The 27,352-nt window shown below is 36.2% G+C and overlaps 1 protein-coding gene across 1 annotated transcript in view; it reads right to left on the bottom strand.

The window, feature by feature from the left end:
- Positions 1-17,982: 17,982 nt before the first annotated feature.
- The window catches only part of LOC138700434 (cytochrome P450 4C1-like), a 41,801-nt gene continuing 32,431 nt past the window's right edge, over positions 17,983-27,352 (bottom strand). Inside the window, exon 5 of the mRNA XM_069827051.1 lies at positions 17,983-24,418. Within this exon, the coding sequence (XP_069683152.1) occupies positions 24,255-24,418 (164 nt within the window). The 3' untranslated portion in view covers positions 17,983-24,254. The remainder of the gene's footprint in view (positions 24,419-27,352) is intronic.

Genomic DNA, 27,352 nt, shown 5'->3' with positions numbered 1-27,352 from the left:
CTGAAGAATTTTGTAGAAAATCCAGAATGTAGTCCCATTCTATTCTCAGACTGTGGCAATAACAATTGCTAACACTATCCTTAATGGAATTAGCCCCACTATTAACTCTTCACTGTCCTGACTTGTGCTGCAGTAGCAACTTACCAATGGGAAATTTATGGGATTTGCTATTATTTATGGATTTGGGTATCTCCCGTGGATAAAGGGAAATTACAAATTTAAAACCTATGTTGCAAGATTCTTTCTTGGAGCAATGATCTTTTATGTAAAAGGATTAGTGGAATTCGTTATAACTGCTACTATACAGGGTGGAAGTTAAATAATCCTGCAAATGGAGTGAAAGGAACGATAGGGCACACTTAAATGAATAGAAAACCTATGTTACCTTTTGTGATTAAATGCACAGTTAATGAGAAAATTAAGTTGGAAGTTTCAGCAGTTTGGCAACATCACCATTAACAACTTTTTTTTTAATACAGATATAAGAGGTCAACGAAATCATGTTTGTGTGTCTAGATCAAGGCTGGGGAGCAAGAGTGGATTCTACTCTCTCATGGGGAGCCATATGATTTCTCTTCATCTCCTTTCTTCCCGCCGAACACCGCACAGCATTGATTCCGTGACTGATAAATATTAAGCATCCCTGTTTAGAGTCTGGATATGCTCCCGATGCCCAGCCCTGGTCTAGATGAATCAATCCCATCTCCCTCTCTGGCTACGATGTTGCAATGTGCTCGCATTGTTCAGTGGCTTCAAATTAGTGATTTTTAAAATTAAATTTACACGAAAGTCATTCATGCTATTGAAATATGCCAGAGCAATAAAATGATTCTTGATTAGATTTTCTATTGATATAGACAAAAATCACAATTCTACTTGCACTAGTTGCTGAATAAGAGGGTCTTGAACATTGGAGGGAAAAAAAAAATTTTTTTTTTCTATAACACTTTTACTACGTCATACTACTTTTGACCAATAAAAGGAATGAAAGGATGTATTTCAACCAATCATGGCTGCTTATCGCACAATTTTATCGCGTCCCTAGCATTTGTTTAATTTTATCGTGTCCCTAGCATTGTTTCTTTGTTTGCCAACATTTCAAACTGCGCTGGTCTGAATGCCAAAAAAAAAAAAAAAAAAAAATATAAACCACTCCAGTTGATGCACAGCAGTTTCAAATATGACTCGCATTGGCATTCAAGAACAAGAATTAATAAAGATCACTGGTCATACCTATGCATCTTTCCTGAAATCCTATTTACAAATAAATGAAGGGCACATTCGGAAATCCTGAATAAGTTGAATGCACCATGTAGGCCACTTCTTTTATGCACACGTCCAATATAACATCAACTGAACCACCAACCACTAAAACATTCAAATTTGAAAATTGTATATTCAATAATTATTCCTTTTAAAATTATTAACGTCTATTTTTTATATCGCCAATTAAAACTTTTCTAACGCTTGTATATATTATTTAGGTTATGTTACAGCTTCTGCTATATATTATGGATAGTCACATATCAGAGATTGTTTAATATTAAGATTTATTGAAATCATCTGTCAAGTGACGTTGTTTACTGGGATTCGGATAATTGAAGTGGAATGCAACTGTTTTAATAAAAATGAAATTGGATCATCAAAGCCTTCTTGACTAGTAACACTGCCATCGTGATCGAAAAGGCATTGCTAGTAATTGTCTACAGAGTTCAATGAAGATCCCATAGTTGGCACAACTGATAGCAAGATAACAGCTAACTTCGAGCATTAAAGTATATTTTATGTTCGAAGACAGCTAATCATAACAAACTACTGCCATCTAGCATGCATCTAGCGTAATATTTGTAATGTTGAGATGGTACAATAATGCATTTGAAGACAGTTGTATTTTCGTAAGTCAATATTTTATTGTATTGGAGTACTTCGTTACTTTTAATCTTTATATACTTTCTTCTAATCGTGTAATAGTCAATTAAATCCCACTCGAGTTTTGATTTTCTCTAGATAAAGCAAAACCTCTAGTGAGATTACTATTGATAAAACTACGAACTTTCCACCAATATCTTACATGGTTCTTTTTACATACAACATGAGCTGTTCACTTTGATCATCTGCAGGTTGTTTCACTTCCACTCTACATTTTGTTACCAGTATTTCCTGAATCAATATCATCTATAAAAATTATAGCAAAATAATTTGCAATAACAATTGATTGTATAATATGTGACAAAAATAGTAGCAACAAAAACACCTTACTATGTAGCTGTTCAACATTTTTATGTATTGGGGCACATTTGACTGTTGTGGATGTACTGGCACTATGTGACGATTGGAAAAACAAATCGGGTAAATAAATTTGTTTGGGATTTCAAGGTTGGCATTCTGCCATAGTTTGATACCTCAAAGTTGGTAATCCTCGATTAGGGGCCGTCTGTATACGTGATGATGGAGTACTGTTGCGGCTAGAACATAAATGACAATAAAGCACATATTTTCTACAGTTCATGTGTGTTTTATTCATCAATCGAGCTACCAGGGGCCCCCACATTGGTCCTCGCGAACCGGATAAGTGTTAATGACATTGGAAACACGGGTAACAGTGCAAAAATCCGTGAAATATAGAAGTGCTATTTGCGGTGAAATTCAAGATGGCTAAGGATGCATGCTGTGAATTGTACAAGGAAAGGCAAGTTCTGTGAGAGTCATCTAGCGACTTTACAGTCAACTAGTACCAGCAGTGATCGGTAAAGAGGGAGACTACCGAAGCTACAACCCAGTAGAAAATCTAACTATATGTGATGCAAATTTTAGAATTGCTTGGGACATAGTTTATCAGAGATACAACAATGAAAAACTTTTTGCGTCGAAACATGCGATAGCGATCTTGTCACTTCCAACAATCAGCAAGGAATCACATGGAGATTTACGGTCATTAGTGAGTCAAGTAAAGAGCAATATGAATGCGTTAGAAACGCTATCTTTAGAGGTTCCATTACATGAAGTACTATTGTTACAATTGATACTGGAGAAAATAGACACTCAAGAGTAGGTGCGAATGGGAATTAAGCTCTGTGGATCGAAACATGTCAACACTCAAGGAGTTATTGGATTTTCTTGAACATAAATCTCAGGCATTAGAAACAATAAAGGGTACGACTTCTATACCTGAATACAGAGTAAAGTTTGATAGAGGAAAGCAAGCGAGTAAAGCATTGATAATGACGCAACCTAGATGTTATTATTGTAACCAGTCACATTCTCTGTACAATTGCCAAGCCTTTTCATGTAGCAGTATGCAGGAGAGGAAGAACTGCGTTCTTAAGCACAGATTCTGTTGGAACTGTTTGCAAAGCCAACACTTAGTGAAGGATTGCAGAGCCGGGACCTGCAAACAGTGTGGAGCGAAGCACCATACACTCTACATCCAAACCAGACGGCAGAGACACAATAAAGGGATTCTGTGACTACACAACAGACATGTCACAGCATCAACAATGAAGTAAAGTCACATGTATTGTTGTCGACAGCCATTGTAAAGGTGAAGAACGCGCAAGAAGGCTTACAACAATGTAGATGTGTTCTTGATAGTGGTTCACAATGCAATTTTATGACTGAAAAATTAGCACAGAGATTGAGATTACGAAAGTCAGTGGAAAGAATTCCTATACAAGGAATAAATGGAACACCATTGAAAACTACGCATTTGGTGTATACTCAGTTATCAACAGATGGAAAGTTCACAGCTGATACAAAGTTCTCAGTGATTTCTAAGATCAAGGGGAATATGCCTGCAGTCTATGTAAAATACAAGAAGGAATATATCCCATTTGGAATGAAACTAGCAGATCCTACTTTCAACAAACCAGGGAAGATTGATCTACTGTTAGGAGCTGAACTATTCTTCCGAATATTGCGACCAGAAGCAAGGGTGGACGTAAACGACTCACTATCAATGCACAACACAAAACTAGGGTGGATATTATCTGGTAGGATTCAAGCAACAACAGCAGAGGTTATTTCGACTATAGCAGTAACATCACTTCTTACTTGTAACAGGGACAACTTAGAACAACAACTACAGCGTTCCTGGGAATTAGAAGATATTCCAGAAAGAATAAGGACAACAGAAGAAGAAGAATGTGAAAAACATTTTGTAGCAACGACAACAAGAGATCAAACTGGAAGATTTGTGGTACGACTTGCTCGACGTCCAGACCATGAGCAGTTAGGACACATGAGAGAAATAGATACAAAGAAAGAGGAAGAAGACAAGGAAAGTTGTCACCTTCCACATCATGCAGTTTTCAAGAACTCTGGAGAAGAGCAAGAAATTAGAGTGGTTGACGCATCAAGTAAGACAATGGAGGGCACATCATCAGCACTATTTCAAGGTACACAATGCTTACAAATGTGGCTGAAGTATCACAAAGATACCCATTAGCTTCAAGAGCTCTGCAGAGAGATTTCTACATGGACGATCTTCTCAGTGGTTGCAGTGAGCTGTAAACAGCCCTCACAACTCAACCTGAACAACGAACTTTACTAAGCAGTGTAAAGAACATAACAGAGCACTCAGATTCCCTTCACTACACAGACTACAACGGGTACTCTCTTATTGTCTCAGATTTGTTCACAATGGTAGAAGAGGAGCAAAGAAGAGAACTGGTACATTGACAAAGCAAGAATTGCGGTACACACTGCTGTCATGTATCAAACAATCACAGCTTCAAGAATACTCGACGGAAATCAAGGATTTAAATACTCTTTCCACAGTGTCAATGAAGAATAAATTGAAGGATCTGAATCCATTCTTGGATTCTGAAAACATTCTCAGGGTGGGCAAAAGACTGAATAACTCTTCTAAGTCTTATGAACATAAGCATCAAGTTATCCTTCCACCAAAGCAAAATATAACAAGGCTGATAGTAGAAGCAGAACATTTAAGACTACTACATGCGAGGTCACAGCTTTTAACAGCATCTTTAAAGCAAAGATATTGGATTGTAAACATTCGACGTGTGGTAAGACCAATTATTCATAAATGTCTACCATGCTTCAAACAAAGGGCCAGCACATCCAAACTTACGGGACAGCTACCTATTCCACGGGTGACAGCTTCTCGACCATTCATAAATTCTGGAGTGGATTATGCCAGACCTTATTTTATAAAACATGGTTCAACAAGAAGCAAGGTCAAGGTTAAATGTTATATAGCATTGTTCATATGCCTTAGTACCAAGGCAATACATTAGGAGCTCGTCAGAGACTTGACGACAGAAGCATTTATCGCCGCCTTATGACGATTCACAGCTAGACGAGGGAAATGTGCAAATATATACAGTGACAACGGTACAAACTTCACAGGAGCCAAGAATGAACTACGACAGTTGCATCAATTATTGAAGTCTAGAGAAGGGAGCAAGGAGTTGGAAGAATATGCTGCTAAGGAAGAATTCAACTGGCACTTCATTCCACCCAACTCTCCACATTTTGGGGGACTCTGGGAGGCCGGAGTCAAATCCATGAAACAACACCTAAGACATGTCATCGGAGCCAACTGCTTGACATACGAGTTGCATACCTTAATATGTCAAGTCGAAGCAGTTCTCAATTCCAGACCCATCACGTCCATATCAAATGATCCTGATGATCCTTCTTATCTTAGTCCAGGTCATTTTCTTATAGGTACTCCTTTTATGTCCTATCCTGAATTAGACTTATCCTCGTCACCAATCAATTACCTGTCTCGTTGGGAACACATCCAGAAGATGCATCAAGACTTCTGGAGGAGATGGTCATGTGACTATCTAAATGGCTTGCAGCAGTGATCCAAGTGGTGTACGAAGGAAGGCAACATCCCGCCAGGTGCAGTAGTGCTGCATGGAAACCCATGCAGTGGAAGCTAGCCGTGATTCAAGAAGTGATTCCAGGAAGGGATGGACTGATTATGGTAGCAGTCATTCGAACTAAAGATGGAACATTCAAACGGCCTATCAGTAAATTATGTTTGTTGCCAAATGTTAATTCATGTTAATTTTGCAATGTTTTCAAAGGCCGTCAGATTTTCAGTGTATTTTCGGTAACAATTTGTGTTCTATTTGTGTTAAATGTTGTACATTTAAGGTGGGCGGTATGTTTGGGACTTCAAGGTTGGCACTCTGCCATAGTTTGGTACCTCAAGGTTGGTAATCCTCGATAGGGGGCGTCTGTATACATGATGATGGAGTACTGTTGCGGCTAGAACATCAAGGACAATAAAGCACATTTTCTACAGTCCACGTGTGTTTTATTCATCAATCGAGCTACCAGGGCCCCAACAAAATTAGCAATGATAATGACAATAATAATAGAAAAACACGTTTTACTTACAAAATTAGTGTGTAATTTGACATTTCCTAAATACCAGGTGTAGCCAGAACAGGTTGCTCTTGATGCATTTCTATTTTGGCGGTGTTCATGAAAATGTGACATCACATATGTTGAACAAAAGTACGAATATATATTCAGAGAAACACTTTAATCATAGGATATTAAATTCTTGTCCACCAAAGCCTAGAAATTACAGCATGTGGTATATGTTTATTTCAAAGATGAGACATAAAATGTCTAATTTTAATTCAAGATTACAATTTCCAAAGAATTCACATGCCCAAACTCCAAGTTCACTAACATCAACAGAAGTTAATGGATTATAGATAAATATTATCACCAATTCAAGAGTTTTAAAACTGACTAAATCTATTGGGTACCAGATTTGATAAGAAGGGTTCCAAGATGCTGGAGGAGACGAAGATCACTTACACCGTCACTAACAGCACAATGGATTTCAAATTTGGAAAGTGAGAAAAGGGATTCTTGTTAATTGTTGTAGTCAATAAATAGTTTTCGTTTCTTTTGAAATGCATTTACCACACTTACCGTACAAATACCTGAGATGTAATTTCCTGGTTTCATTTAGAAGAGTGCAAAATAAATTATTCCATGTTTTCCCTGTACTAAGCCACTTGTGCATAAAGATCTCCAGCACCATATTCAGCATCAGATTTAGTGAAGTCTTCAACATATGATGTCAAGTGGAAGTTGGTTGGTTGTTAATGCTCGGTATATTGGAGTTCTTCCATTTGCCTCCTTGCTTCCCAGTATCGTAATGACAGATTTATAGTTAAATTTGTACAGTCCTTTAGGTGTCATATCCATTACAGTATTATCTTCTTTACAAAGTAAACAATTAGGAGTAGAAAAATATTTATTTTTATATAGATGGGCAGCTAATCATGTCCTGCATATAATCGAAAAAGAGCCACAGCTTTCATTCATAAACATTCTGGAATTAAATTTTTGTTTACCAGATTATTCCATTATTTACACTCTTGTATATTAATTTTTCATGTATTGGCAAGTGAAGGTTGATGTGATGAAATTTACAATACCAGTTACTACTTTCATGACATGCACGAACTTCACATTTGCACATAATGCTTCTTGGTGAATAATAAAGTGATAGGAAATAATTCTTTTTGTGTGGGGGAGGGGGGGAGGAGAAGTAGTGGTAGCATTACCTGTCATTGAAGGTGCTCCATTGTTTGTTATAGGAACAAGTTTTCGAAAGCGCCAGGTAATGATTATGAAGAGGGAGCAATTTAACAAATTCTTCACTGTAAAAATCTGGATAAATGTGTTGTTTCCTATAGCTTGAGCTACTAACTGAGCAGAACTGCTGGAAGTGAACAGCACATGTAACAATAAGAAGAAAAGATTTATGATATTTTCTGAAATGTTTTGAAGTCCACCCAGAGAAAGTTTATGATACCCTGGAAATATAGCACAGTATAAGTATTAATACAGTAAGGAGACTGTGTTAATAGTGCTATGACGTGTTAACTGAGCATCACTAGTGCTTCTGTGGTAAATAATTGTAACTACATATCTATCAAATGAATAATAGCCAGAGTGTTCTGTGAAGGGCAAAGACTGAGTAGGGGTGACCGTGGAAGCTTACTCGCTGGACCACTTCGAGTAAGGGTTTATATTTAGCTAATGTTTGCTTAACCTAATTCCTTAATGGCATATTTATTCACATACAAAATACAATTACAGCTCGATTCAAGGATTTTGGCCCCTGAAAAAAAGTAAGTAGACAGCCTAAGAGCGAGTTACTCGTCACTACTGGAGGGCTGGGTCACACAGGTCAGGCTGCGCAGTCATAACACCTAACACTTCCTTATGTCGCGGTACACTCCGTATTAAAGCAGTATTCTTCCAGACATCCTATTACTAAGTGGTTAGAGAGTGGAATTTAGGCAAAAACCTATTTTTTTCCTTGATATATACATGCTTGAGATTTAATATTTACATTTTTCATAGAAACAAATGTAGGGGCATTATAGTGCCTAAAAATGCCTATTTCGATGTTAGTGCCTATTTTTTCAATTTTTGCATCATTTTTCGTAACCCCGACGCCCCGCATTTTTCATCAGCATTTGTCAAATGCGCATCATCATCGGGGCTTGCAGCCCCGACACCCCACTTTTTTCATCATGTGCTACATGTCGGATCATCATCGTGGGGTTTTTCTTACAGCCCTGACACCCCGCTTTTTCCTCGATGTTCACGGAGATCGCCAGTGGCCGCACATTCTTACAATCTATCAATCCTAAAATTTCAACTTTCAGTCGGCCTGGGCAGCGTAGTCAGTATAGTGCTGGCCTTCTGTGCTCGTTGCACTTTTGATTCCGGCCCAAACACAATGACATTTAATTGTGCTTAATTGCGTTAGGCTCATGTAATTAGATTTACTAGCATGTAAAACTTGCGGGACAAATTATTATTATTATTATTATTATTATTATTATTATTATTATTATTATTATTATTATTTCTTCCTCTGTCTGTCAACACAAACTCGCTGGGTTGGTACCCGAATAAACATTCTCTTACATTGTAAGACATAACAACCCCTTTTTTTTCTCACCATTTGTAAGTACAGCAGTGAGCAGCACAATAGGCGCTGATCATGTACTGTGAAGCAAACTATGGAAATGTGATTGGTGAATGAAAAACACTAACTTAAAGACAATGTCTTCATTTTGTGTATGCATGTGTTCCTTGTAAAATGTGAAAAATGTGGAAGTTTCTTTTAATCCTAGAGTTTTGTGTTAAATGTTTAATCTTATATTAGTGACATTCTTTAACAAAAAAACCTATTTTTTATTCTATAGAGCCTAAATGAGTTTATAAGAGCCTAATTAGGCGCCTAAAATTCTGCTCCCTAGTCATGATGAATTATATTTTCTTGACATGAGTGTCCCTCAGCTTCGAGAATAGATTTTCATTCTTCCTCTTTCCTTTTCCCCTCCTATGCACATTTGTGATTAAATTTCTTTCTTATGATGCAATATACAGCTCGCTCACTAGCCAAACAACCAAGGACAGGGGCCATTAACTCTGAATCGAGCTGTACAAATGCAACTACGTACATTTAATACCTGCATTGTATACATATCTATTAATGTAGGAAAATAAAGAAGCCTAAAATTAAATAAAAGAAGATTCACATTATTTTAGGAATCCTAAAAAGTGGTGGAATGGTCGTAAATTAATGAATGCGCAGTGTAAAAACATTGGCCATATTGGGTTGAAAACTATAATATTTTTGTTTTGAAATTAAATACTACAAATTTACAATGTATTGAAGCAATAGACAATTTACAATAACGCAACATAAATTGCACCAGCCTTCCACATCTTCAAAAACTATGTGATAGTAAAATAAATATTCCTGATTTCATATTATGTGTTCATTTGTTTCTATAATAACTGATTGTACAGAAACAGCAGTGGTTGAGGGTATAACCATATTTTATGTACTTTTACGTGTTCTATCCAAGGGCGGGTCTTTCACTGCAAACCCAGCATTCTCCAATCTTTCCTATTTTCTGTCTTTCTCTTTGTCACCGCATATGATCCATATGTCTTAATGTCGTCTATCATTTACCTTCTTCTGCCACGAACTCTTCTCCCATTCACCATTTCTTCCAGTGCATCCTTCAGTAGGCAGTTTCTTCTCAGTCAGTGACCTAACCAATTCCTTTTTCTCTTTCTGATCAGTTTCAGCATCATTCTTTCTTCACAGTCTTTCCAACACAGCTTCGTTTCTTATTCTGTCTGTCCATTTCGCATGCTCTATTCTTCTCCATATCCACATTTCAAATGCTTGTATTCGCTTCTCTTCACTTCATTGTATAGTCCATGTTTCTGCCCCCATACAATGCCACACTCCACACAAAGGACTTCACAAGTCTCTTCCTTAGTTCTTTTTCCAGAGGTCCGCAGAAGATGCTCCTTTTTCTGTTAAAAGCTTTCTTGGCCATTGCTATCCTCCTTTTGACTTATTGGCAGCAGCTCATGTTACTGCTTACAGTACATCCCAAGTATTTGAAGCTGTCCACGTGGTGTACCGCCTCATTTTAGAATTCGCAAGTTTACTTTTATTTTTCTTACCACAACCATGGTCTTGTTTGAATTTATTTTCAGCCCATACTGCTCATAGCTGTTAATTAGCTCCTGTAGCATATCCGTTAGTGTCTCCTCTTCTGCTAACAACGCCATATCATCAGCAAATCTTATGCACTTTATTCTTCTTTCTCCTACTTTCACCCCTCCTATGTTCTGAAAATAATTGTTCACCAAATCCTCCAGGGTAGATGATAAAGGGCATCCTCGTCGTACTCCTCTCCCTATTTCACTTCCTTCAGACATTTCTCCTCCTAACCTGACTTTGACTCGTTTCATATAAAGGTTACTGAACAACCTCCTGTCTTTCCAATCCACATCTATTTTCTTCAGGATGTCCATCAATTTGTTCCAATCCACTCTGTCAAACACCTTTTCTAAGTCCATAAATACTACTGTATATATATATATATACTTCTTTATTTTTCCCTAGGTATCTTTTGCCAATTGTTCATAGTAGTCCATTTGCATCCCTTGTATCTTTTCCTTTCCTGAAGCCAAATTATTATTCTTCTTCCAACTGTTCTTCCATCTTAGAATATTAACGTTGATTCAGTATTCGCAGGAGAATCTTTGCCGAGTCTGATATCAGGCTGATAGTCCTGAACTCCTTACATTTCTTGATATTATTTTTCTTCGGTATTGGCAGCAACACCATTTCTGTAAAATCTTCAGGCCATTCGTGTTTCTCATATATTTCGTTGCATAATGATAGAATTTCCTTCTTCTCTTCACCCAAGCATTTTACTAACTCAATGGGGCTTCCATCAACTCCTGTTGCTCTCTTTTCTGTTAAAAGCTTTCTTTACCATAGTTATCCTCCTTTTTACTTCCTGGCAGCAGTTTATGTTACTGCGTATAGTTAAAAGTCTGAAGGTTTAGCCCCTATTCTAGCCTGCAAGAGCATTATGTTTGTTTACTGCTGTGTCATGCATCAGGAACATACAGACTTTGAAGAAAGTTTTGTCCCTATAACGAAATAAAATTAATTTTATTACCTCCACTAGTCATTCTCTTGTGAACCAGATGCACGTCCTCTGGTCATGCACACTGTCTCCTTTCTGTGACGTGAAAGTATCTATACGACAAAACTTCTTTTCTAAACAGTCAACTCACAAAAATTTCTGCATAGTAGGACCACATGCTCCAGGCAACCCAGTAGGATATGATTTATCCATGAATAATATGTTTAATGAAGGCACTATACTGGTAATAAACAATGTTATTGAACATATTGTCGTTCAGAGAGACTCTCATTCCATCTACGGAAAAATTATTTTGGACAACTACGGTACTAAATGTAAATAGGCCAAATAGAAATGATTAGGACGATATTCAAATACAAAGTGCAAATACAATACCCGAAGCTACACTTTCTGAAGTCGAAATTGGGATAGAAAAGCTGAAAAAGTAAAAGTCTCCAGGTATCTATCAAATTCCAGCAGAATTAATACAATCTAGTGAAATTTATAAGCTTGTACTTACTATTTGGGAAAAAGAAATTGTACCAGAACAATGTAATGAGTCCATCATTGTATCTATGTTTAAGAAGGAGGAAAAGACTAACTGTAGTAACTTTCGAGGAATGTCACTTTTATTGATGTACAAAATTTTGTCCAATATTCTTTTGAGAAGATTGAAACAGCTGTCGATGAGCTTTCATGTACTGGGAATGGTTGTTAGCCTAATATACAGTGCCTTCTACAAATAATTGCAATTTTACCAGTAACTACATGTTCAGCAGAATGGTCTTTTTCCTATCTTAGAAGAGTAAAGACTTACCTTCGTTCAACTATGACTGAAGAGAGATTAAATGGCTTGGTTCTTTTGCACATACACCAGGATGTTAACGTTACTCCAACAGAAATAATTTTTTGCACAGAAACTGGTTGCAACTCCTACATATGAAAATTTGTGATGCCTTCACACTTGGTTAATATTACTAGTAGTGGGGCATATTCTAATTCTTTTGTCGGTGTCTAGTGTTGTAGAGTATAATATGTACATACAGTTCCCCAAAAAGGAATGAGACAACTCTTGGTAATGCAAAAGTCAAAGTTCTATAGCGCGGTTCACATAATATCAACATAATCATGCAGGAAGACATCCGGCAGTGCATGCGTATTTTCATCCTATTCCAAAGTACACACCAGTGAAAATGTTATTAGTTATATGGTCATTTCGGTACAGTTACCTGATTACGTCCCATTATCTTTTATGAAAGAATGGAAGGAAACGTGTGGCAAAAAGTCACTTTTCATAAGTGGAAAAACGATATTATGAAATGATAAATATAGAGCAATGACAAAGACCACGAGAAAGATAGGAACCATGAAAAGACAAAGATAAGGGCTAGGATAATGATCATGACAAGAACCAGGACCATGATATGAGCCGTTGAGAGCAGAAGTGGTGTAAGTCAAAAATGGGTAATTAGGGTTAAAGTAAACATTCTATAAAATACAGCGCAAAGTAGCAATTAATATTCAATTTATTTAAACTATTAGTAGTCAATGGATAGTACGAAGGTCATATTAATTGCTACTTTGCGCTGTATTTTACAGAATTTTTACTTTAAACCTCATTACCCAATTTTGACTTACACCACTTCTGCTCTGAAATGCTCATATGGACTATGAGAAAGAGAACAAGAACCACAATAAGGACCATGGCAAAGACAACAGCAACTTGCAACTACAAATTATTAAGGACTATGACAAGGATAAAGATGAAGACAAGGACCATGACAAGAATCACATCATGAACCATGACAAGCGCAACAATAAGAATCACGACATGGACTACAAGTATTACGACAAATCTACGACATGGGGAATCACGTACCTTCATGTAAGCAATAGGTAAGGTATGTTTAGACTATAGAGGATTCCATGTTAAGAAAAAAGCATTGATCTTATGGGCCTTGCTTAGTACAATGTTGGTGCAAGGAGCCTCCTTTAGAAGAGTGAGGTATAGTATATCTGTCTCACTCTCTTCCCAACACGTACAGTTTTTCGCACATAATAGGCATGTCGAGTCCAAATGAATGAAAAAACCTATTAATGCCATAATGATTTCTGAAAAAAAAAAAAAAAAAAAAACAACATACATTATATTTTACATACATTACAATTAAACTTCGGACATTTCGGCCATTAACCAACTTTTGGATACCTGAACTAGGTTATAAAAAAATGGATATTAAAATACAGTTTAGGAACCAAAAAATGGAATCTTAGGCAGCTGGAAATACGATTTTAGGCACCTAAATGTTTTTGCCCACTTCAACTACAATAACTATAACGATGCAAATAATTAGTGTATATTAAGCATCACGCTATACAGTGATAAAGACAGTGAAAATGATGGTGGTTAGGAACTTCATTTTATTATGTCTTAAATTATGAATAATCAATTTAATATTAATTAATTCATTGGCCTCATTGCCCTGTATGGCTGCTGATACATCATACGTCTCAATATCACAAATTAATTAATTTCTTATTAACACATTATTCATAATTGGGCTTTGCAGGACATAATGATCAATGATCATAATATAAGATTAAATTTACTGTTGTGATATTTTAACTTTTGTTAATTTTGCACTTATAAAATGGTTCTATCTTTCCACGCGACACTTCTTTTGTATTCCTACTGCCCACTCAAGTGCTCAGAAAAACCTGTTACTTTCCAGTAATTTTTTAATTTCTGCAACCAAACTATTACAATGTCTTTGAGCCAGGACTTCCTCTTTCATTGCTGCACTAACAATGTCTCGTCCGTGTCAGACTGGTTAAGGCTGGTTCACATTAAACAGGGAACGGAAACGACAACGAGAATGGAAATAATATTAAATGCATTTATTTTAACAATATTTCCATTCTCTTTCTCATTGTCGTTTCTGTTCCCGGTATACTGTAGACCAGCTTTTAGCCTCCCTGCCTTCCAACATGGTGACCCGGGTTCGATTCCATCTGGCAATGAGCCAGGAAGAAATTTGTGTGGACAAAGCGAGCGCGTGGAGTTTCTCTCGGGGTTCTCCCATTTCAATATATCTCAACACCCTCATTCTGAGAGTACCAAATCAATCCTACAAAACAAATACCAAATGGCTGATAGTTGTACACATTTATTTTTAATAAAGGCTATTATATTAACAAAACAAATAGGTATTTTTCTATTCTAAAACTTTAAAAAAACTCATAATGGGGAAAAAAATAGGTATTTTACGCACCATAAAGCCCATACCAAATGTTAACATTTTGTGTAAAACTTGAACTTGAAGTTATTTCAGCAGTGTTAGTTTATTCCTGCAGAAAAAAATTGGCATTTAGCCTAAAATTCGAGGTCTAATTATAGCATATTAAATGCAGTATACATATATTTCTAAACATCGCAGACAATGTTATACTTATTTTAACAGTGTGAAATCTTGGCCTGTCTGTTGAAGTCCACAGTGGATATGTTTGGCAGGAGAGCGGAAGGCTATTCTACTAATTCAGCTGTTACCCTGTTATTCGTAAATTAAATGTATGGCAATTTAAGAAGTGTAACAATATTTTAGCACACGATATCACTCTAGTTCTCAATGAAATTGTGTTCCATTAATTAAAAGGAACTAATTAATTACTAATTCTCAAGAAAATATTTATAAATAGTTGATGGGAACATATATATTCAATGCTTTTTCTTAACGTGAAATCCTCTATAGAGACTAGATATATTTTATGGAAATTTGCTCTGCAATTATGTGTGGCCATCAATGTTGTAGCCATATATCGAAATATTGTCGTGTGGCTTGGCAATATAACCCATAGTATCTGATTATTGCGTATAGTTACTGGTATTCACCATGTGGTTTGGAGAATTTTGTAATATGCTGGGTTACATCAGTAGCCACCTCCAGACTACATGCCAAATGCGACTCATTCTGATGTAGACAGTTTGCCACATCGTGTGAATGATGTAGGGGCGGAAGGGAAGGGATGAGAGACAGGGAGGTTTGAGATACTGTCACTGTCACGTTTAGAGCTCGGACTTATATCTACTAGAAGTAAAGAATGACATCTAGTATAACCAGGGCCGCTGACAGGATTTATGGGCCCCTGTGCAATATTGTGCTCGGGGCCCAGTTGAAAAAAAAAAGTTAAAAAATGACAAGTTACCAATTATTCTCACGATAATAATAATTTGCAAAATAAATAAAAGATAACCCCATACACAGATAAGAATCTAAAAATATACACTTTTGTTACAATGAAAACTTTTAGCAAAACTTCATATTAGCACAATTATTATATTCATCACGCTTCTTTTTCAGTAGAGCCTACATAGTATGTTTCGTGACGAAACTTTCGTCTCTTCGTTGTCATTTGCTTCGTTTCGTTTTCATAAAACATTATTCTTAAACAGTTGTAATTTCTGATTTGCAGACCAACATCAACAAACAACTCTCCTTGACTTCATTGATACAAAATCATCTATTATATCGTCAAAATTTAAAGACCTAGCAAGATCGCTCTCGAGACTAAGGAGGCCAAGGTTACTCAGTCTTTCTTGACACATTGCTACTCTGAATACATTTTTATTTCCTTCATTTTGTTTGAAGTTGGTGTGAAATTGAGCGTTGCTAGTGAAGATGCAGAAAATAAACCAATCTCAAGCCCATCTGTTCAGGTTGTCAAAAATGAAGACAGTTCATACTAGAAGTGAATACTGATGGTTGTGTGGTTGTGGCTGTCTAGATAAAAATTCTGTTAACAGTAGTATTGAATCAGAACAAGCAAACAATAGTAAAAATGACGTGTTATTATGTGCAAGCGAACCAAATTTACACACACCAGTTCCTAACTCTGAGTCATGGCAAGTAACATGCAACTTTGGAAAACTAAAAAGTGGCAGACAAATTGTAAGTGTCATTGAATGTAAGTGACGGAACAAGAGCCTTTCCAGTATTATTTTCAAAACTCAAGAATGAAGAATGTGTTCCCAGAGATTGTATAGCGTGGAGTGAAACATATCAGTCACTGTACTATTTTCCCTGATTTTTTCACTCCACACTAGCCAGTCTCTGGAACACATTCTCCATACTTAAGTTTTGAAAATACTGCAATACTGTTTTTGGAAAGGCTCTTGTTTTCGAACAGCACATTCAATGACACAATTTGTTTGCTACTCTTTAGTTTTCAAGGTCGCTCAATTTCACACCAGCATCAAACAAAGTTCTACTCCCTTTCTTAATATCTGCCAATTTTTCTCTCTCTCCTTGCGCTTCTCAGCTCCTGATTTATGCTTCTACAGTACTTGTCCATTGTCCGCTGGTAACACTAATAAACAGAATTTACTAGAAAAACGACAACGAAAAGACGAAAATTTCGTCACGAAACGTACTATGTAGGCCCTACTGAAAAGGAAACGTGATCCTGCGGCTTTGATTTTGGAGAGTCCACTAGCATATTGCGGTGGGCCGGCAGGGGTTGGTAATTAAGAGGACAAGCCAATTGAACGTGTTCGGTACAAGCAACAGGAATATATTTCAGGCAAATCCTGGAGGCCTCAAGTGTCGTGTCAATGATTGTTAACATGGGAAACTGATATTCTATTATATAAAAGTTAAACATTTGCATAATGAAGTGATAATTTGTATTAATTCTACTATTGTTGGTTAATATGTCAGATTCATATAACAAATGTTCTTACAAAATTTTATAGTACTGGTATGTATCTGTGAATAATTATTCGTGATAATAAAAAGTAATTAGACTCACTTAATCTGACGGGCCCTTACTGCTCATGGCCCATATGCACTTGCCCCCTTTGCCCCCCCTTCTCGGCGGCCCTGAGTATAACTGAATGGATGTGCCGGATAGGAGAGTTTTCAAGTCTGGTTTACAAGACTCCGAAAAGTAACAATAGAGAAAGACTAACACAGAATGGCAGAATTGCCATCTAAAAGGAGTGGAGGCATTGTTTGTAAGTTTATAAACTATACTGAGTAAAAATATTAACATTTAGTACATACAATTCCGGGCTCCAGATATCAGTAATCACATGGAGCTAATTCACAATAGCTTCACTGGAACTTTCTCATGTTCTCTTATTTTCTTTATGGCTTATCTGTGCCTTAGGCTGTTTTGCTTTCATCAGTGGCGATTCACTTCCAGTTCATCACGCCCATGTCATCACTATGATCGACATCGGAATTGAGAGTGACTATGGTAAATAGCAGCAGCAGCATCATCAGAGTACTGGTTGTGGTAGTATTGTATTAGTGGTGGCAGTAGTAGCATGATTGTGTTGATAGTACAGTAAATAGGTCTATTTGTGGTTGCGAAAGTGGTATAATATTGATAGTGCAGTAATTTTGTAGTTGTAATGGTATTGGCAGAAATTTACTAATTCTATCAGTGATTTTGGTAATGTTAGCAGTAAAAATATCATTACATTCGTGTATGTGTTACTAAAATGTATATAATAATAATAATAATACCAGCCATCAAATTTTTAGGCACTAAAAATTGCAGTTTTAGTTGTCTAAAATAAGCTCAAAATTAATAAATTAGACTGTATTTTAGTAAAACTAGGCATTTTAGGCACATATGATCAAGACTTCAAACCTACTTATTTCACTGAAATTATACATTAAAATACACAAAACATGGCGCAAAAAGAAGCAGACAATTGTATATTATAATATAAACATAGCTGCATAAATTGAATATATTGAAAAAATTAAATATACTTACACTTTTTAAGTTATTGAAATTTAGTTCCATGCTAATTTTTTTCATATTTATCTGCACAGTAAGGTAAAGGAGGGTAAGTGTGCACACCTAGTGTATTATTGTCTGTGAAATTTGTATTATAGATGAAATATTGAAAAATTTTTTAATGTATGACAGTATTATACGGATTATAAATTCAGCAGATGGACTTTAGGAGAAGATAGTAAACAAATGAAATTTGATTTTTTTTTAAAGGAGGCAAATGCACACTCTTAGACGCACAGGTGGGCAAGAGTAAGCATAAAGAGTCTGCAATGGTTAAGTTATGAAACAAACATTTGAATTCACGCCAAAACAATGTGTTTTATATGAGAAGACTTTTGAGGCAGAGATAGAAAAATTTTCAGGCATTAATACACTTATAACTGAGTTTTTTTACACTTCTGAAGTACAATGGTCACAACAGAAATATGAGATTTAGTAATAAATTTAACTACAACTGTAGAAATGAGAAATAATAGACAATGACTACAAAAAAGGGCTCAAGAACAATAGTCGCATACAAATGCTCCAACTCTTTCTTAACTTAAACATAACTCGCACACTCTTCCTCTCATTCTGTGCACACTTTTAGCCGACAGCGAGTCAGTTTAAGAATGTGTTCATCAGTTCATGTCACTTCCTTGCTACAAAACGACTTCATTTTAATATAAACATGTTCCTTCTGACTGACTTATAACTCTGTAGAAAGCTCAAGTTTTCTTTTGAAAAAATGACATGTAATTTCAAGCAAAACATTTACACACCTTTCTAAATAGAGATTCTTCTGCAGCTCGACCAATGTATGTCTCAAACTTGTCATTAACCCATACTCAATGGAGTAATGCAAGTCAATTTTGCAGGAGACATTCAACTGTGAAAAATACACGAGAGGACTCTTATCTGACCAAGCACACTTACCCTCCGCTACCTTACATCACCAGAATTTTTTCTAAATTCTCCATAGTTAATCTTTGACTTTTGTCAATGAGAATCATTTTGAAAGCAGAAAAACTTATTTCTACTGAAACAGATGTGAGGGGAACAAATTTTAAATTAGCTACAGTAGAAAAATCAATAACTACTGCAACATTTACATTTTCCCCCAATATCACTTTTGATACATTTTCGAACAATGAAAATCCTACATTCTTATTTAGTACATTGTCCCATTTACTTTTAACTTTTTTCTTGTTTCACCCAAAGCAGAATATATGTTCACCTGGGCATCCTTTACTATTACTATTTGGCTACAAAGATATTGCTTTTTACGTTCCAATTGTTCAGTGCTCGCAGGTATGAATGGAAGGGTTGATGTTATGTAGGCAATATCTTTTTTCATTGACGGATCATACAGACACTCTTTCACTATTTTCACATACTCTGCAGTATCGAATTCAGGCAATTATAATAATAATCGTGACTGTTCTTTAAAATATTTAGAATAATATACCACTGACTAAATCCAATCAACATCTCAATGACCCGTAAATACTATCGAAATTTAAAAGCTTAAAGTGTACTTAGTTGTCTTTAAAAGAATTTCACCTCAGCATAGCTCAGTAAATGTATAAATATTATAATAGGCCTTACTTACTTACCTCTGGCTTTTAAGGAACCCGGAGGTTCATTGCTGCCCTCACATAAGCCCGCTATTGATCCTTATCCTGAACAAGATTAGTCAAGTTCCTACCATCATATCCCACCTTCCTCAAATCTATTTTAATATTATCCTCCCATCTATGTCTCGGTCTTCCCAAAGGTCTTTTTCCCTTCGGCCTCCCAACTAACATTCTATATGCATTTCTGGATTCGCCCATACGTGCTACATGCCCTGCCCATCTCAAAGGTCTGGATTTAATGTTCCTAATTACGTCAGGTGAAGAATACAATGCGTGCAATTCTGCATTGTGTAACTTTGTCCATTCTCCTGTAACTTCATCCCTCTTAACCCCAAATATTTTTCTAAGCACTTTATTTTCAAACACCCTTAGGCTAGCCTCTGTTCCTCTCTCAGTGAGAGTCCAAGTTTCACAACCATACAGAACAACCGGTAATATAATTGTTTTATAAATTCTAACTTTCAGCTTTTTTGAGAGCAGACTGGATGACAAAAGCTTCTCAACCGAATAATAACAGCATTTTCCATATTTATTCTGCGTTTAATTTCCTCCCGAGTGTCATTTATATTTGTTACTATTGCTCCAGGATATTTGAATTCTTCCACCTCTTCAAAGGATAAATTTCCAATTTTTATATTTCCATTAAAATATATTTTAACTATTCTTACATACCTGTTTGCTACAAATCTCACAGAATATTATTTTTCCATCGAAAGTGAATAATTGTGGGAATTCTGTTAGCCATTGCTGGATCAGCATAGTCAGTGAGGGAAGTGGGGAAAAAAACCAGAGGCGGTATGCTACCCCAAGATTTTCCCCTGGCACACCTCATTTAAAAAGGCGTAGGTCTACCCTCCTCCCTTTACAACATACACATACATAATACACTCAGGGACAAAAAAAACCGGACACTTTAATATCTGCTGGTATTTTGGAAAACATTATCTTCTCATACAATATTATGGTAGCCATCTGTTGTTATGGAGACGTGTATACATTTTTGATTGTTTTTTGTTTTATAAACAAGCCATTACAACCAAATATTCCAATTTTGCTTTCGGAGTCTCAGCTATAACAATTTTGTTTCAACCATTTTGTGCTTCATTATCGTTATCATTCGTTATTTCTTTATTTTTACATTTTCTGAATTTAAGTAGGGTTGTAACATTTGTCTTAAAACAAGATGCGACCTGAAGATGTGGCTCGAGCTGTAGCCCTTTACGATGATGGACGCAGTGTACGTTACATTGCAGATGTTATGAATATGGCTAGAAGCACAACCCATGAGGCCATAAAACGGTATAGAGAGACCCTAGAATATACCAGAAGACCAGGTTCGGGTCGTCCAAGAGCTACAAATCCAAATGAAGACATGTATATGGTGTTGAGAGTTCTTAGGGAGCGCAACCTGCCAGCTACTAGTGTAGCCCAGCAATTTGTTAACATGCATGGACGCCCAATTTCGGCCAAAACAGTTAGAAGGAGGATGAAAGCAAGTGGACTGATATCAAGTAGACCTGCAACTGGTCCCAGACTTCTCAGGATGCATCGAGTTGAACGACTGCGTTTTGCAAATGATCACAGGGATTGGAGAAATGGACAGTGGAGCTGTGTTCTGTTCACCGATGAGTCCCGTTTCAATCTGTGCTCACCTGATGGACATGAAAGAGTTTGGAGAAGGAGGGGAGAACGATTTTCACAGTGTTGCATTTCCGAAAATGTGCCGTATGGAGGTGGTGGAGTGTTGGTTTGGGCAGGAGTGTGTACGGATGCTCGTACAGAGTTGGTTTTTGTTGAAAATGAAAGACTAACAGCTGATAGGTATATAAATGAATGTTTGGCTGATCATGTTGTGCCATTTGGCCAATTTGTAGGCGATAATTTTGTTTTAATGCATGATAATGCATGGCCGCATATTGCCCATGCAGTCGGAGATTATCTCCAAGAAGTGGGAATCCATGTTCTTCCATGGCCAGCAAGGAGTCCAGACATGAACCCAATTGAACACGTGTGGGGCATGCTGGGACGGCGTGTTAAGAATAGACGATCGAGACCAGAATCGTTACAAGAGTTGAGGCGAGCACTTGGCGAAGAATGGGAACTTATTCCTCAAGAAGACATTGCTAACCAAATTGAGAGCATGCCAAGACGTATGGATGCAGTTATTCAAGTCAGAGGGGGTAATACCCGTTACTAAAAAGAGTTTTTAATGTTTAAGGCACCATAAAATGAAAAAACAGTTAGACCAAACGATGCCATAATTATACGTCCTTTGTAATTTTTTTGTAAATTTTCTCATCAGAGATTTTTTTTTTTCAAATGTTGTCGTATAAGGTGCTAAATGAAACATTATTTTGTTTAAATGGGTTTTGTTTCATTTTGAAATAATTGGCAACAAAATACAAGAAAATATAGAAGTGTCCGGTTTTTTTTGTCCCCGAGTGTATATACAATAAATTGTTTCATTTAGTCAGTAATATGAGTCTTTGAAGCTTACACAACACATTTAATTTCTTAATAAAATAGTTTCAAGTTACTTCAGTTATTTACTAGATTATTTTGCAATTGAAGAGTCCACTGCAAGAATGATGGATGTCATTTGGAATACATTCTGCAGGAGAAGCAATTGAAAGTTTGAAATGCTTAGTGCTCAAAGCTTAACTGTGATTTTCCGATCGTTATTGGACAATGACTATGAGTGTTAATGCCATATAACTCTGTGTGTACATTCTATATGTCTTAAGCTATGCATTGACAGTCTTGGTTCATTTTCGACAAGAAAGTGACATCCATCATTCTTGCAGTGGACTCTTCAATTATCATTTAAAATAATGTTAAAGCTTCAAAGTGCGAATACTTAAAATAGTGCTGTATGTAATCTATTTAAATAATAGATAAATAATGATATTTGTCACTGTCACATATTTTAGAAGAATAAGATCTGATGACATAGTCACTGAACTGGCAACAATGGCCACCACAAGATACAGATCACAGCCTTCCATAGCCTACTTAAAATTCTACCATTGTTAGCGTTCCAGGGATTGATTTATCAAATAAATTTGTCTAAATACGCGTTGAATACAGTTCCAGAAGGCTGTGGTTTAGATCTCCGAAGCAAACAACACCCTTTGCTGTGAAATAATGTATAAACAATTTTTTACGGATCACATTTTTTCAGTGACAGTATGTCATTTTTCACTAACGGTATGTTTTCCGGCCATAGAAACCGGTGGCAGTATCCCATATCGGCGCATACCGTCTCACTTCCCTCACTGAGCATAGTTGTTGCTCTTTTATCTTTCGGCATTAAGTTGCACAGGATAACATCCTACCACTTAAAACTTCTGAACACAAATAAGGAGAGGAAAAGAGGTAGACCTACAGCTAACAGACATTCAAACTAACCCATATACAGCATTGTTGTTGAAATGCTATTTGACGAAAATACGTTTTATCATTGTTGTATTTCTTGGTAGTAGTTAATCTATGAAAAAGAACTTACCTTTAATATTGCTTACATGCATGAGCATGTGAGTAAATAATGAAATAACGAAACTTTACATTGATTTAGGCATTTTAAGCCGAATATTAATCAATTAAGCCGTAACAATCAGCACTATCAAACTCTAATAATAGCTTTCAATTTTCATGAAATGTAAATTTTAATAATTATTTTTTCCTCTCTCATAAAGGAACGCACAAAATAGGCATTTGCCCTAAAATCTGATATATGGTTATTACATTGTGTATAAGTTTTGATGTTACATTTGAAGGATTCAAATGTGTTAGACGCTCTATATCGTCACTTTACAAGTAAAACATATTAAATAAAAAAATATTACTTCTGAGAATAGACGTTTGAAAGTTCTTGATAAAACTGAATCCTCAAAATATTATTTTTAGAAAGTTGTTTCTCTTTAGATGCTGAAACTGATCAGGAAGAGGAAAAGGAATTGGTTGAGTCACTGGCTGAGAAGAAACTGTGTACTTGAGGATGCATGGGAAGAAATGGTGAATGGGAGAAGAGTTCAGGGCGGAAAAAGATATCAAATGATAGACGACATTAAGATATATGGATCGTATGAGGAGACAAAGAAGAAGGCAGAAAATAGAAAAGATTGGAGAAAACTTGGGTTTGCAGTGAAAGACCTGCCCTTGGGCCGAACTCTGAATGGATGGATGGATGAATGTTTCTCTTTAAGTGTATTCGATTTTCCAATTCAAAGTTTATACACATACATTATGTACAATATATACGCATTTTTCTCAGAAGTAATATTTTTTACTTAATGTATTTTGCAGCCAACGATATAAGAAATTTAGCTGTTTTTATCTCTTCTTAGTTAGCCTATGTACTTCTTCGTTTAAGTTCAATGTGAACGCCTCCATGAACTGTCAGAGTCAAGCCAAATACTGGCGGAAGGTCTTTGGTTTTATTAACGCTTCTGAATTTGAAGCTTCTCACAAGATAAGATAATAAAGTCTTCATTTCTGTTATAGCATACTTTCGACCTGTGAAGTGAAAGGAAGATCATTAGTGACATTAAATTTATTTAATAAATAGCCTATTACAAACAATAATTATTCTAAAATATGAAAATTTATCATTGTACATGCTACAATTGAATACCTGAATTGACAAAGATTGTAAGTTTAAAGTTGACCGAATTTGACTTTTTACCTCATATATGCGGAGTGTAGTTTCAAATTGTATTAAATACATCCTTGGTCGAAATTTAGTTTGAAGCAATTTCGCATAGCTGAGACTATTCTTTAAGACCCTGATCTCATATTGGAGCAATTCGTATTCTTTCCCGCCTTTTTTCTATGATGAAAATTATGTGTTGGATCAAATCGTATTATGTACAACTCCCATGATGTGTCGGATCAAATCGTATTATGTACAACTTCCATTAGTTAAAATCTTAAATGGACAGCATTGGCCAGCGTTCTGTATCTTCCCACCATTATTGAGTTTCCGACTGTTTTACAACAATTGTGCTTATCAAGGTATGTAGAATAGCAAAATCTATTAAGAGCAGTAAGGGAATCAGAGAGAGGAGAGGTGGTGCTCGAAAGAGAGCACTATATGTAGCTAAGAAGAAGGAAGTAGTGTAATTTATCTCTAAATTAAGAGCAAGTGGTCCACACCTGTGGAGTAACGGTGAGCACGTCTGGCCGCAAAACCAGGTGGCCCGGGTTTGATTCCCGTTCGGAGCAAGTTACCTGGTTGAGGTTTTTTCCGGGGTTTTCCCTCAACCCTATATGAGCAAATGCTGGATAACTATCGGTGCTAGATCCCTGACTCATTTCATCGGCATTATCACCTTTACTTCACTCAGGCGCTAATTAACCTCAGATGTTGATAGAGCGTCGTAAAAAACCTACTATAAGATAGAGCAAGGGAATCACATTACAATAGAAGTAAAAGTCGGAGACTTTATTTGGCTTTCGACGTAAATATTACAAAGTTCTTCAAAATGTACAATTAGAGTGTTAATACCCGACTTAAGAGTAAAAAGATTGGTTTCCTCTCCCCCCCCCCCCCCCAAATATTTCTCGGGCAATAGGCTATAGGATTTTGTACACCGGCCAATGATGAATGCAGTTATTGCGCACACATGCCGTTCCCAATAATAAACTGCGATGATACACTGAAAAAGACTAGGCTCTTGGTCGATTTAAGCGCACATAAGCTTTGTGCCAATATGTTCCATAAAATTATGAAAACAGAACCTAATGAGGCACAGTCATTTTGTTTCGACTTACAGCAACTGCAACCGCTCTCGAAACTCAGCATAGGTGAAGTATATTATTCAAGACAATTACCTTTCTATACTCTCTGTGTAACTGATAAAACTTCACAGAAGCCAAATTTATTTACATGAAATGAAGCACAGGCTGGGCGGGCACTACTGAAGTGGCATCTTGTGTCACTACATTTATCAGTGAATTTAATTTCGACAGTTCACCAAATGTATTAGGCTGTTGCCGATGAAGGTGGTGGACAAAATAGCATGTATGTTGTACAATCATGCTTTTGGTCTTTGGCTCCAAAGAAAAGCACGTCCTCAGGTTTCTGAAAATCTGTTAGTTTTTCCGGTAAGAGGCCATTCTTTTCTACCAGCTGACAGAGCCTTTGGGTTTTGCGTAAGAAGAATGAAATTCTTACTCCTGAGGAGTTCCTCTTATGCAATTTTATCTTTATTCTCAATTATTTCTATATCTCGTTCACATTTAGGCTGAAAAAGAGTAACGAAAATATCATAACAGCATTCGTATTACAACTTCCATTGTAACTGTATCCAGAGCATAGTGTCCGTTTTTTCGGACGTTGACATTTACAATTCGTTAACAACAAACCTTTTAACAAGAATGGAGATTTTTATGTGCTGGTTCAATAATGGAAGTATCAACAATAGTATAAGCCTAGTATAAAAAAATTACGTTGTTATAAAATATATTAATTTATAGATTTAATTACCCCTTGCGCACAACATCGTACTGCTTGGTTGCTATCTTAACAATGTGTGTTCTCTAACACTGTAAATTCAAGCTGAAAAGCAGAAACTGCTAAAATCAATATAGCTACTACATTGAGGAAGTAATATAGCATATTTTAAACAAATTAGCTCGAACACTGTAACCTGTACAACAAAATTCTTTTGTGTCCGATTTTTCGGACACTATGCACTAATGGGTTAAACAAAAACCTAATGAAAATGATCAAACTCAAAATTGCGATATTTCCTAGTTTACGTAAATGGATGAACTACTTTTGTTCCCTCCTATACGTAGTAAAGTGATTTGTTTGTATATTACGCCAGTACCATCGAACTCCAGTCGCGGAAGGGGACAGCAAACGGCGTTGATCCAGAGGTATAGCCAAGTTAATATTAAAAATGTCAGTAAAAATAAAATGATATCCCTGTATAATAAATAAATTGTATAACTACAGAGAGAGGCAGCGAAAAGTTACAGCATTATGCAGGAGTCGTTTGGGAACAGATTGTCAACTCAGCAGCGTGGCGATTGAGTGCCTAGGCGGAGTTATGGGGGGGCACTGCCCCCCCCCAAACTTGTCTCAACTTTTTTTTTATTAACGTTAGAAAATATTGAATTCAAAAGATTATATATATATATATATATATATAATCCTAAGCAAAAGCAATATATATATATATATATATATATATATATATATATATATATATATATATTGCTTTTGCTTAGGATTACGTTTCTGTGTTTAAATTGAAGAATTAATGTCTTCAGATAATGAGTCTGGACTATATGTAATATTTATTTTAAATTTCTGAATATATAAGAATTTATATGCCTCATTTGAGGAATGGAAGCAATGTATTGTTTCTTTTCTAACAACCTGTACTCATGTGTTAGAAGTCTGCAAATGTTCAGGCCGCCACTTGGAGAAATATGAATAAC

The sequence above is a fragment of the Periplaneta americana genome, chromosome 5 (genome assembly GCF_040183065.1).
Source record: "Periplaneta americana isolate PAMFEO1 chromosome 5, P.americana_PAMFEO1_priV1, whole genome shotgun sequence".
Classification (NCBI taxonomy): domain Eukaryota; kingdom Metazoa; phylum Arthropoda; class Insecta; order Blattodea; family Blattidae; genus Periplaneta; species Periplaneta americana.
The sequence above is the reverse complement of the archived record's forward strand: the minus strand, read 5'-3'. Positions and strand labels throughout refer to the sequence as shown.